Source organism: Parasteatoda tepidariorum, chromosome 2 (assembly GCF_043381705.1).
Source record: "Parasteatoda tepidariorum isolate YZ-2023 chromosome 2, CAS_Ptep_4.0, whole genome shotgun sequence".
Classification (NCBI taxonomy): Eukaryota; Metazoa; Arthropoda; class Arachnida; order Araneae; family Theridiidae; genus Parasteatoda; species Parasteatoda tepidariorum.
Window position 1 is genome coordinate 16,402,550 of NC_092205.1, and position 13,680 is coordinate 16,416,229.

General features: G+C 28.8%; 1 protein-coding gene across 1 annotated transcript in view; it reads left to right on the forward strand.

Annotated features, from left to right (window-relative positions):
* Window positions 1–290: 290 nt before the first annotated feature.
* LOC107455951 (metabotropic glutamate receptor 6-like) overlaps window positions 291–13,680 on the forward strand; it is a 74,131-nt gene continuing 60,741 nt past the window's right edge. The window contains exon 1 of the mRNA XM_043047476.2: window positions 291–947. Coding sequence (XP_042903410.1) covers window positions 431–947 — 517 coding nt within the window. The 5' untranslated portion in view covers window positions 291–430. The remainder of the gene's footprint in view (window positions 948–13,680) is intronic.

Consider the following 13,680-nt stretch of genomic DNA (forward strand, 5'->3'; position numbering starts at 1 on the left):
AACTATTGACAAATTAAATAATTTATAAGAATATTTCTTTAATATGTAATTTATTTATTGTTTATAGCCTTAGTTTGATCAAATCTTTACAGCATTTTAAACCATTCCACCGTTAATAGCTAAGCACTTAAGAATTTCTAAATAATTAAGATATGCTCGTTTGCATCCTTCCCGAAACTTGAGTAGACGAAGAGACATAAGTAGTGAGTATATTTCTAGTTTCCTTAGGGCGCAAATCGAGAGAGGGCGCTAGCTTTGCCCTAAAAGGGCGGCTCAATGGAATGCGAGATACTTGGGGAATCATATGGTGAACTCACTTCTTAAAGACTCTATGGTCAGTTACATGAGTTCTCCCACGTGGCGGAGTGAAATAAATCAGACTTTTCAGTAAAACGTTTATGGAAAATATTTTTGTTTTTCCATTAAAGCGATGGAGATTAATTTTTACCTCATTATTTCGTCCATGTTTTTGCTAATTTTCACTCTAATTAATAATTACAATGCTTATAACAAAATCAGCAACAGGCGTTCTTTGCATCAAGGATACTTGAATAAATTGCATAAAAATGACGTGAGAAACTTAAAAAATCGGCAGTGGTATGGCGAAAAAAGGCACTCACAAGTATTAAAGAAAGCTTTGAGTTTATTTCGGAAAAGGAGAGTAATTGGCGATTTTAACCATACTTGGCCGATTAAGAGAGTAGCTGAAATAGAGGGAGATATAATTCTTGGCGGTCTTATGATGATACATGAAAGAGAAGATCGTAGAATATGCGGGCCAATAATGCCACAAGGAGGTATACAAGCTTTGGAATGCATGTTGTATACCATGGATTGGATAAACAATAAAAAAGACTTTTTGCCCGGTATCAAACTGGGTGCGTATGTATTGGATGATTGTGATAAGGACACTTATGGATTAGAACAGGCAGTTGATTTTATAAAAGGTAAGTTTGTTTCATGTAATAAATTTTCAATACATTTCTTAAACAATATTAGTTTTTTCTTAAAAGCTCCGCACTTTGTTTTCCGTGAAAGATAAAATATTAAACAATACGCAGTTTGTTCTGATTTAAAAAAGATATGAATAATTTTTAAAAAAAATATAGATTTAAAAAATATATGAATTATTTAAAAAAATATATATATATATTTAAAAAATATATGAATTATTTCTTAAAAAAAATATAGATTTAAAAATACAGATTTAAAAAATATTCGAATTAATTTTAAAATAAATATCAGGGCATGGGGCAAGCTGACAATTATTAGGTGGTTATTTCTTTTTTGAGATATTAAATAAAGGTAGGATTAAATATGGGAATGGACAAAAAGTTTTGTTTTGATAAAAAAAAGAAGAAAAAAAAAACTGTCCAATTATTCTTTGTTTTCTTTCCTCGATTGATATATTTTACTTAATCATCATATTAGTGGTAACCAATCAGAAATAAATATTAAATAAGTAGCATGAAAATTCTTACTCAAACATAGATTCGGTTTTATTAGCGGTATAATTTTTTAAATTATTATACCGGTAATAAAAGTAAACCTTTAAAACATTTTTCGACTAATCATATAATAGTTAGGAGCTAGAGAATTTTTAAGTAAGTAAAATTTAACCATGTTTATCATTGCTTAAAATTAAATTATAATAATAAACCAAAAGTAGGATGGTGTATGTATGTGCAACGTAGACTAAAGGAAAACACGACGTAAACAAAGTGCAAATTAAAGTACAGAAAATATGTTTTCCGTACTTTTATTTATGCATTATTCGAGTTGGTTTTTTGCCTAGTATAGTAACAATGTTACTGATTTGCTTAAAATTTTTTCAAAGGAAAAGAAGGAAGAAAACGCTATTGTATATGTAGGAAACCGGAGTAAAATTTGAATGAAGAAAACCGAAAACTATACATAAATAGAACGAATCCATTATTAATGATGAAGTAAGTTCGATACTCAGAGAAAACTCGCAGGCATTAATAACAGCCAACTTAATATTCTTCTTTCAGTTTATTTCGGCTGTAACCAAAAAAGATATTAAAATTTTCCTTTCCTCTTCATCTTTGGTGAATAGTATTAAGGTCATGATATTTCTTTCTTGTATTTTTCCTCGTTTACATATCAATTTAAAAATCTTACATTGCAGAGTTTTCATTTCTTTTTTGACAAAAAAAGTTTGTATTAAAGTGGTGATGTTATACCAAAACAATTTACTGTTAGTTTGTAAATATTGGTTAAGAAATTTCACATAAGAAATCAAGGGTGTAATTAAAGTTCATTTAATTACTTACTATTTACTGATATCAATTATAGAAAAATATCTTAGCTGTCTGCTACGTTAACCACAGTTGAAATAGATGGTAGTTTAATAGATATTAAAAATCTTGTTAAATGCTAATAAATTTTACACCACGTGAAAGATGTAACTTTTCAAAAAGTATCTTTCAATAAAATGTTTTTTCTTTACAGATGTTCCAAATATAGTCCTTAATTTTTAAGTAAGCTTACATATGCAAGGGGCTTTATTTCTGTTCATATATATATATNTATATATATATATATTCAGTTAGAGGCACCAGTTGCGCCAATTACTTTGGAGATTTTTACAGTCTTCGAATTAAGAACTGATATTTGTGTGATGATCATAAATGATCAAATTTAAAAAAATTATCATGATCATAAAAATATTAATTTCATTATTATTTATTTTCAACAATTGCAATTAATTGATTTTTCTAATGAATTACCATTAAAAAGATTCGTAATAAAAAGCTAAATTTAGGGAAAAAGGGTACTTATTCGTGCATATAAGCCTTGAAAAATTGCACTATTGCTATTGACGCCAATGTTGCTTGATTAATTCTGGTTGCTTGATTAATTCGTACTCAAATGCTAAATTAACAGAGATATTCATCTAAAAAATTTGTAAAAAAAAACACTATTATTTATGGTGCTAATTATGCTTGATTAATTTTAGTAATGGGTACTACTACTATTATGTTATATAGTAGGTGTTTTTACTAGGTATACTAATATTGGAACCAAGATAACTATAGGTTCAGTGAAAATTTGATTTTACGCACAGCGAAAGATCTAAGCACCGGAGAAAGTTGTAGATTATAGTAAATATTGACTATCAGAATTCACCTTCCATGAAAACGGGAGTTCGAATCCACTGGTGCACGTCAAATATGTCAGATCACAGAGTCCTTCACGCTCCAGTGAAAAATTATACCTCTGCGAGTATTGAGTTGGTTTACTGATCGTTTTCTAATCTTTACTTTGTAAACAATTAAAAATTATTTTAACATAATTTCTTAGTAATCACCACACATAATTAATAATTTCTTGGTAAATTACCAGGCAGGGTTGTATTGTCTGACGAGATCTTTTACACGGTCATATTTAAGCAAAAAGAATATTACCACTGACATTTTTCCTAATCAGATAATTAATTGCTAAAATAAAAGCCTTTTAAGTTAATTGTGTTTTATTAAAAAAAAACGATTGTTAGATTATTGTTATATTTCTATAAATAAAAAGTTTCTTTAAAAAATTCATGCGTTGTCTCCTCTGTGATTTACACAACTTGATCTAACATATACTTGATCAAAAAAAGCTTTGTAATTGTATGAAATTACTAGATACAGTATGTAATAGTTCCCATATTTTATAATTTCCAGGCATTTTATACAATGCCGGCATTTCTTACATTGTCGGCAACAGATAACAGATACATGTCAGGGTGATGCAAAGAAAAAAAAACTCGACACACAATTTTTAATCTAACTTATTTAAAAATAAATTAATTAAAGATAAATTAATTAAAAATAAATTAAACAAAAATAAATTAAATAAAAATAAATTAAATAAAAATAAATTAAATAAAAATAAACTAAATAAAAATGAATTAAATAAAAATAAATTAAAAATAAATTAATTTAAAATATAACAGATAATAATAAAAGTAGACTTTTACTAACAAATAAAATTAGTTGGTTCGAAAGACGTCATCTTTCATAGAGATGCAGAAGCGCAAATGCAAATGTTGTTTGAAATTTTTTCTAATGAGCTTTAAGTCTTCTGCTATCCCATTTCCGCCTCTTTAGAGAGCCCTAACTTTTGTGTACAACGATTGTGTAAAGAGCAGACGAACGATTACACACTATCGTTTCCCTTGCTTAAACAACTCTTAAATAGCAGATCATAAATAAACATTTACGCGGAAAAAACACTAAAAGAGGAAATAAAACATTAAATAAAAATACCCGAACTACAATAATAAGTAATAGAGAACAAAATTACTATATACATATTTACATTAAGTATTTAAAATAAATGTGTTACCTATGAAACTATTAAACTATCTGTAGACTTATAGGTATACTATAAAATATTTTCTAACTAAAGTGGTAGACAAAACGAAATGAACACACAAATTAAAAAGAAATTAGATAATTTCTATGATTCAATATTTTTGTCTGAGTTTTTTCGCCTCTCCCTGTTAAGAAAAATTATCATTTCGGTAGATTATTTTAAACAATACTTTAGAGAATCATGGAAAATTTTATTTAATACTAAAGTTACATTAAATGCAGAAAATTTACGCTGTCACCAATAAAAATATACATTTATTTATTTATTTAAAGACTAGCCGCCTAAGGCGGCCAGCTGTCCGCCACGCTGAAGGTTTTCACAAATAAAGTTTTTTAAAACATAGCAGGAAATCTGAAGATTAGTGGACAATTAAAGTGTTCCTGTCCTGCAATTTTGTCTTCATATCCAGTTCTGCTGCAGATGTGTTATAGCTCTTGAGGATGTTTGAAATTATATAGCTACAACGCTTAAGAAAAAAAAAACTAAAATGCTAAATACATGAAAAGAACACGAAAACGAATAAATTTTTTATGGTATCAATTTCTATTTCTATATAATTTTTTATGGTATCAAATTCTATTTCTATATCTGTTACGTCAAGCACTCAGGTATTATAATTTGATCTAGTTGTGCTTGTATAATTTTGATCTAGTTGCGCTTTCTACGTCATTTTGTTAACATCGTTTGGTTTGTTATTTAACATCGTTTGGTTTGTTATTTCTAAGTTAACTTTCAAAAAATTGGCTGGCATCAGCATTTTTATTCTTTAAGTTGTTTATTTTTTCTTTTGGAATTCGTTCCTTTTTAGCGAAATGTTTTTCAACCTAATCGAATTCTTTGCCGACTGTTCTCTGTATATATAAAGAAAATAAAGTAAATATTTTTAAAGTGTTGTGAAAAGAATTTTTAGTTGTACAAAGTACTACAATATCGCTATAAAAATTATCGTCTTCGCTTAAGAAAAAAAAAATAGAGCGTGGAAAGAAGAAGAAAAACTTATTATAACAATTATGAACAGCGACAAATATATCAAAGCGAAGCGTTCTATTTACGTATCGAATATGTTGCCACATTTTTAATACAAAAGTTAAACTTTTCTCCACTTTAATAAATGTAAACTAATGCGAACTTTACAATTAAATTATTAATTCCTTCGTATATTATTGGTTTAAGTTGTCGAAAATTAATATTTCAATTGTGAGGTTCGCATTAGCATACATTTATAAGAGTGGGGAAAAGTATATGCATTTTTTAATAGTTTTTTGAATATGGCTCTTTGAAGACGAAAATGCATAGATTTTTTTGCAAAATGACTGATAACTAAAAAACTAATCCAAATTTTTGAAAAAGAAAAAAAAATACTTCTTCATTATGTCAAAACACAATTATGTGCCCAGTTTCGTGCCTGGGTGAGGCTTCTGGGGCGATATATTGTGATTACAGACACACACATAGCCGCGTTTATTATTATGTATAGATACCATGGTCTCATTATAAAAAATAGTGTTATTACTGATAAGCATCTGAGATTTTGCACCATTTAAGATCGCTGTTTTTCAGCATAACAAATAGTCATTTATCAAAATTACTTCAAAAATAAAATATAACTTAAAACATTAAATTTTTTTAATGTTAATTATGGTACTTTTATTTAAAATTAAAGGCAAACAACTGCATAATAGCCTGATGCAACAGACATATTTTAATATTAACGAAGGGAAGAAAAAGAATGTTTGCTCTAACTTAAGAAATCAGCCCTAACTTAACTTTCATCTGCTCTAACTAAAGGAAAGTTAACAAAAGTAAAAGCGGATATTATTTGTGAAATTCTGTAGATAGCGAAGTTATCCGAAAAATGGGAATTCTTTGTGCTATACACTGTAAAAAGTGCTTGTTGTTATTTTTTTCAAAATTTCTCCGTATGTTTAACGGTTTAAAACCGTTAAAGCCAACAAAATAGTTTTTCTCCGCTTTTCACCCTAATCACAAAGGGACTAAAACCGACAGTTGATATTTTAGTTTTTGCCATGCAGTTTTGCGTTCCGTAGTATAAATTTACCTTTTCTCTTATCATTTTGCGATTATTTTCTAGACTTACTTTTACTTTTTAGAAATTACTTTATGATTTTGCACATAATATAAATAAGATTGCAATTTGATTCTATTTTCAAATTGATACAATATTGAAATAAAATTCTCACTATCACAATTTCTTCATAATGAAGCACTTGAGCCACAGTTGCTCATTGGGCAAAGCGTACGCCTCTCAATGAAGTGATCCAAGTTCGAATCCCTGCGATGCCTGGTCAATACAGATTCCACCAACGTAAAATGTTCACATCTGATGCGAGTACAGATTTACTTCGTAGTTTTCACAGAGGATACTTGTTCCCATATAGTAAAAATCTGTTGAAACAGTGGATTAATTTTTGTTGCAAAAACTTGTTTTGTTACAGTGAAAAGACAAGTCAGACAACGGATTTTCTTTGTCTTGAATGGAAAAAAATATGGAAGCTGCAAATTTATTCATTAATTTTATGGTTTTGCACAACCAACCCAGTTGCTGGTTAAAAGCCGACCATAAATTTTACGTTTTTTTTCTCAGTGTATATGAATTGCTAAACAACGTACAAATTGAGGCTACATAAACAGAAATTTGTTTCTCTAACGAAGAACATCCTTCAGTGTCGAAACACAAAATGGAAGAGGGCAGCACACAAATGCAAAAGAATAGTACTAACAAGATACAAAAAGGAAGAAAAAAAAAGGTTGACCTATAAAGAGGGGGACAAGGCTGATCACGAAGATTTGCTGCAAAACTCATTTCAATTACTTTCCACGGTATTTCTTTTTATTTATGTTTTTTTATTGCTTCCCATTTACATTTTTAACGTTATTACGGGAAAATGCTTTCTGATTCAAATAGATTGCCTTCAAGTGTTATTCTTAATCTCCGAAATTTACATATGATAAAGTAATACAGATGCATTGTTTTGCAAATGAATTACTTTGTAAGTTTAATTATTTAATTGGTATTCCGAACATTATTTCTAATTAAATGAATTTGAAATATTTAATTACAATAATTCCCTTTTTTATTAATTTAAGAGATATTAGCTTAAGCATTTCATTGAAGTTTCAAATTTTTATTTTCATTTTAATGATAATGTTTTTTAATTTACTTGTTTTTCATATAACTTACAAAATAATAATATTTCTTAATATTATTTCTAATTTATAATAGCATTATTTCTTTCAGAAATTAACTTGTAGAGCTGTTATGGAGTCGTTGAAAACTCTATTTATCCTTTTTTCTATAGGATAAGATAATAAGAGCATGAATAAAATATAACACCTTTTCATAACTAAAATATACAAAGAGACTTCTAATCAAATACTTATTAGAAGTAACAACAACTATAATATGAAAAATCGAATGCATTATTGTTTTATTATTTATTATGTTAATATTTTTTGAAATAATTTTTTATCCATTTCAGTTTATGATATTAATTTAAGTTTCTTTGGAGGCAATTCTTTGTTGGATTGAAGGCTTTGAAGGAGTATAATTGAAGGCAAAGAATTATTTAATAGCAATTATCTAAAGAAAAGGAAACAAATTAATCAGAACAAAGAAATTAAGAATTGTTTGAAATTTTATTTGGTGGTCTTTATTTGTAGATCTTGACAAAGATATAGTTCATTTTTAAAACCAACCAAATAACTAAATAGCTATATATTTATTTACTTGTTAGTGTATATTTTCTTCAATAAACATCCACAGTGTCATTTTAAATCTTGTCGATGTCTGTAAATCTTGATATCACTTTAAATCCACTGAACCGTTAAAAAGTTCTCAGAAAAAAATGGTTACATAGCTATTCAATGAAATGATATTTTATCTCATTACAGTGAAACGGTCAAAAAACCATAAAAAAAAGATGATATTAAAATTCTTAACTGCGGGAAGAATCGTTTATAGACTGTTTAACATAATACGATTAAGCAACCAGAATCTTAATCGCGCCAACTGGCCCACAGCCAACGAAAATCGAGTGCACCTTCTTTGAAACTTGGATGCTGTGTCACGTGTAAAAGATTAAGAATTTATCTTTTTATTTTATATTAATACTACAGTAAATACCTTATAATCTCTCAGTAATAAGAATATGGTGAATATCTTATGAAGCCATTTAGTTCCTTGCATCGGAGTGCATACTTTAGCTGATAGCCTTAATCTACCAACGGGGATTTAAATTCCAGCACTGACACCATAATATTTCCTCCATTCCTGCAACATATAAAAAGTTTCCACTGCAATAATCTGTACTCCTTAATTTGTGACCCTAGACCATGGGATTTCAAAACTTTCGCTCACACATAGATGGCAGCACCAAAGACCTGCTTAGCACAAAAAAAGTAGTATTTCTCATTACTGACGATATATGGCGACAATAGATGAACTAATTAAGTCACATTCCATGGTTAACTTGAAAAACACTACTCTCTTAAAAACGCTCCATTGCTTAATGAATAGCCTAGCATGACCTTGCTCCAATATCTAGTTAAAATTCAGTTCTAAGGTATTGAAACCATGCTATTCGTAAATGGTTACAAGCTTTGTTTTCAAGGTTTTTTAACTATACCAGCTGTAAATGGTTTCGTACCAGTAAAGGCAAAGAATTGTTCTAAACAGTAAACTTTACGGTTAATTGGCTGGAGAGACTGTTGCCGGTTGTTTTACCATAATTTCAAAATTAAAATTATAGCAGTTTAATTAGATTCAAAGTTAATTAAAATAAAAGAAATATGTTTTATTTCTATCTAAATTTTTTCAAAGCTCATAGATAATATTAATTTTTTAAAGGAAAACTTTAGCGTAAGTATACATAACAGTGCTCAAACGAAACGTAGAAACTAATTCGATGAGCAGTTTTTTAACATTAAGTTTTGAAAATGCCAGCAGGATAATGTTTTAACTTTTCCTTTGTAAGAGAAAAAAAGCAACATCTGTTTCTAGTTCATATTATTTTGACAAACTGAAAAATCCATTGTGATCGATGCACGAATACAAACACGAAAAATGTGTTTTTTACGTCATAAAAAAAAGCACAATTTGAGTATGCATGTTATTCCTTCTCTTGAAATAAAATCTCATTTGCGTTCTAGAAAACATTAGAAGATCGAAAAATAAAATATCATTTCCATTTGAGAAAAGAATAACCAAAGAAATTCATAAAATAAATAAATATACAAGAAATAATCGTATTTTTTTGGACCGAAATTACATTTTGAATCAAAATTACTTTTTCTATGTAATTCGATATTCTTTTCTATATTTGCTTTTTATATTATGTTGCCGTCTTTCAAATGATTACATAACACGAAGTTTCTTTGGAAGTAGAAAAAAGAATAGAAAATGCTTATATTGTAAAAAATAATTCTTTTTTCCATATCATTGTGATTCATTGTGTTGTTCTAACTTATTAATTACTTTATTAACAAAACCCTTTATGCAAAGAATATTCATAGAACATAAGTGATATCAAAACTAAAAGAACACTGAAATAGTTTTAGTGGGTGATAGTGAAACGTTTTCATTCAACACATGTAACGTCATAACCAATCAGGGATCGTTTTTGATTGCATCACTTACGGTGGCCTTTTTGGTCAATTTAAATGTTTAATGATTTAATAAATAAACATTTGGAGGGAAACATAATCAGGATTTTTGGATTCCAGAAAGAATTAACAAAAAGTTAGGATTGAAAATATAAAAAAAATTAAGAGATGCTGTACTTGTCCATTGAATAACATCACAAATAAGGATATGCACTTTTACTGTTACACATTTAACAAATATTTATTTTCTTCAAAAAATAGTAATATGAAAATTTGAGAAAGGTAAAGCTTATAAATGTATTTGTATTCTCATAATAAATGAATAAAATATCTGTACTTTATAATATAGACGTGTACCCTTTATAGCAGTTTGTTTGCATTCGTTAAAAATTTTTGTAATAAAAATACCAAGAATTAAAGTATAAAAGCAAATGTTAAAATTCACAAATGATGCAATTGCTAATAAAGCATACTGATTTCAATGTTTGCGTCATCTTAAGTGCACAGTAAAATACAGAAAAATGGTGATTAAAATATTTTAAAAGAACAGATTTAAGTAAATAAAACTTAAAATTAATTACAAAACGGGAAATTTTTTTAAAACGCAACATTAAATACTTTGAAGATTCATTGTAGCGTCAAAACTTGAATGTTATTTTAATAACTGTTAATCTATATTTTTGTGTGTTTATAAAGTTGGTTATTATCTCTGAAGATGATGCTTTTTATAGCATCTAAACTTTTATGATATTTCAATATCTATTAACATCTAAGTTTCTTTTGTGTTTAGACTTAGTCTCTCAAGGTCATCATTTAACGTATCATCAAAACTTTTATGCATTTCAATAAATACTAATATAACATGTTTTTTGTGTGTTTAAAACATTGACTTTATCTCTGAGGAAGATGTTTCAATGTAGCATTAAAACATGTAAGCTTTTTTAATCTTTTTGCTCCGGCAGTCCACGTTGCGGAAATGACGAAACTCAACGGTGCATTGAGGTTACGAAGTATGCATATTGAATGTCGGTAAGCTGATGTTCGGATATTTGGAAGTTTGAAATAATATCTGGAGATTTCGCAAGAATTACAAATGAAAATGCAATTTAGGATAACTCAAATGTATCTTGAAAATTTAGTTTAGTAGGATAAATTTTAAAACAAGGATCGACACATGAACCCATAACAGTTACTTAGTTTCGAGTCTTTTTGTCGTTTACACAGCAAAAGAAAAACGGACTTTCTGTTTTAGTTTTTTTCTAATCGATCTATAAACCAAAGGAATATGCCTTTCTGACTTACAAAACATATAAAGCGCACTTACGATATACTTTTTATTATGGTAAGATTAACGCTATTTTTCGGAGCTCTATTGTCAAAGAAAATAAAAAAGCCATAGTTTAAGTTCCTTAAACTTAAAGCAATGCGATGATTTTAAACAATTTTTATCATCTTGCCGTGAAAATACACCGAAGAACCACTACATTATGACCACCCTCCATGTATAACAGTGGGCTCACCCAGGTTTTCATGGTTTCTCGCCCAGGAACAATGTTTTCATGGGGCACATTAGGACCCATAATCCTCATAGAACAATCCCTGACGTCTGTAAGCTACTTGAATATAGCTGCAGACCAGGTTCACCCATTCATGGCAACAGTTTTTCCTGTAGGGGATGGTGTTTACCAACAGGATAATGCACCATGTCATAAGGGTCGAATCGTCATGGATTGGCTCGAGGAACATTCCAGTGACTTTCGAGTCATGTCTTGGCCCCCAAATTCAAATGACCTTTATTCAATAGAGCATTTGTGGTCCTACTTGGAAAACCAAATTCGTGCTGCCACGCTACCCCCTCGCAATGTGAGGGAATTTCAGGACCAGTTAGTGAGCGCTTAGTACCAGATACCTCTGACTAACTATCAGCATCTTGTGGAATCAATGCCAAGGTGGGTGCTAGCAGTTTTGAGGGCTAAAGGTGATCCTACATGTTATTAGCAGGGTGGTCATAATGTAATGGCTCTTCGGTGTATATCTGGGCTTTAGAATAGACTTAAACTTAAATATTTTAAAATTTATTAAAGTTTTTATTAATCCCCAATTTGGCTACATTTTCCCACCTAGATCAAAATTATCAAAACCACCGCCATATTCTCAGTTTCTGCAAAAAAAATTTTAAATCAGGCAATGCCGTATTGGATAAGTTTTTAAAAATTAAAATATTAGACAACAAACTTTTTTCGTTTTCACAAAACTGTGACATTTTTTCAATTTGACGTTTTGAGCCATTTTCAAAACAAGCGTAGATAACGCTGGCTTTAGATAGGCTAAACTTGACCTTACAGTCATGAGTAAGAGTTGAAAACTCTCAGTAGTTATAAAAATAGCATTTTATTCGCAAAAAGCATCATTTCATAGTACGACGAAGCCTTCGAAAAATAGCCTTAATCCAATATAAATCAATGTAATAATAGCTAGTGACTGTTTGAATCAGTTTGGACCGGTTATCAAACGGTGCAACGTTGATGCCCGCGGAGCTCGTATACGCAGGGCATTGGTGGATGTCGCATTAATACGGCGTAGCGAAAGGGTAAACTAGTGTATTGTACTATTTGCGAACTTTAACGTAAGCTTTTATCTCTGAAGAGGCTGCTACAATGCGGCATCGGAACATGTATGACATTTTAACAACAGTAATATATTATTTGTAAACGTTGACGTTGGTTTTTATCTTTAATTATCATTATTATTATTCGTAAACGTTTATGTCGGTTTTTATATTTAATTATCATCACCACTTTTATTCGAAAACGTTGATCTTAGTTTTCGTCTTTAATCATTATAGCCCTCTAAATACTAAGTATATTAAGATTAAATGCCACATTAACTATTAAAAAAATTTCAGTAAATTGTATATTATTTTTACTTATTTTAAAATCACATGTTTCTTTATGAACATCTTTAACTTTTACACTGTAGAAATAACTGTATTTTTTTCAGAAAAAACTGTTTACAAATATGTACTGATTTTTTTCTGTTATTAATCGTTACCCGCGCGTTGCAAATAATTCCCGTTTTTTTATTGCTGTCTTCTTCTGTATAATTGACAGTTTAACGCTGTTTTTCACGAAACAGTTTTTCTCTGCTTTGACTCTAATTATAAACGAATTAAAATTGCCTGTTCAAATTCTAGTTTTGGTCATGCTGTTTTGCTTACTGTAAAATAAATTTATTTTTTTTCTTTTTTAAGAAAAAGAATCATTTTATGATGAATTTCTTTACTTGCTTTCACCTTTCAGATATTATTTTATGGTTTTGAGCATCGTAAAAAAAAATATTGATTTGGTCATGCTGTTTTGCTTACTGTAAGAAAACTTTATTTTTTATCTTTTTTTTAAAAAAAAAATCATTTTATGATGAATTTCTTTACTTGGTCTTACTTTTCAGATATTATTTTATGGTTTTGAGCATCGTAAAAAAAAATATTGATTTGGTCATGCTGTTTTGCTTACTGTAAGAAAACTTTATTTTTATCCTTTTTTTAAAAAAATATCATTTTATGATGAATTTCTTTACTTGCTATAAAATAATATCTGAATAAAATAAATCAATATAAAATAATATCTGAAAGGTAAGAACCTTTCAGATATTATTTTATGGTTTTGAGCATCGTGAAAA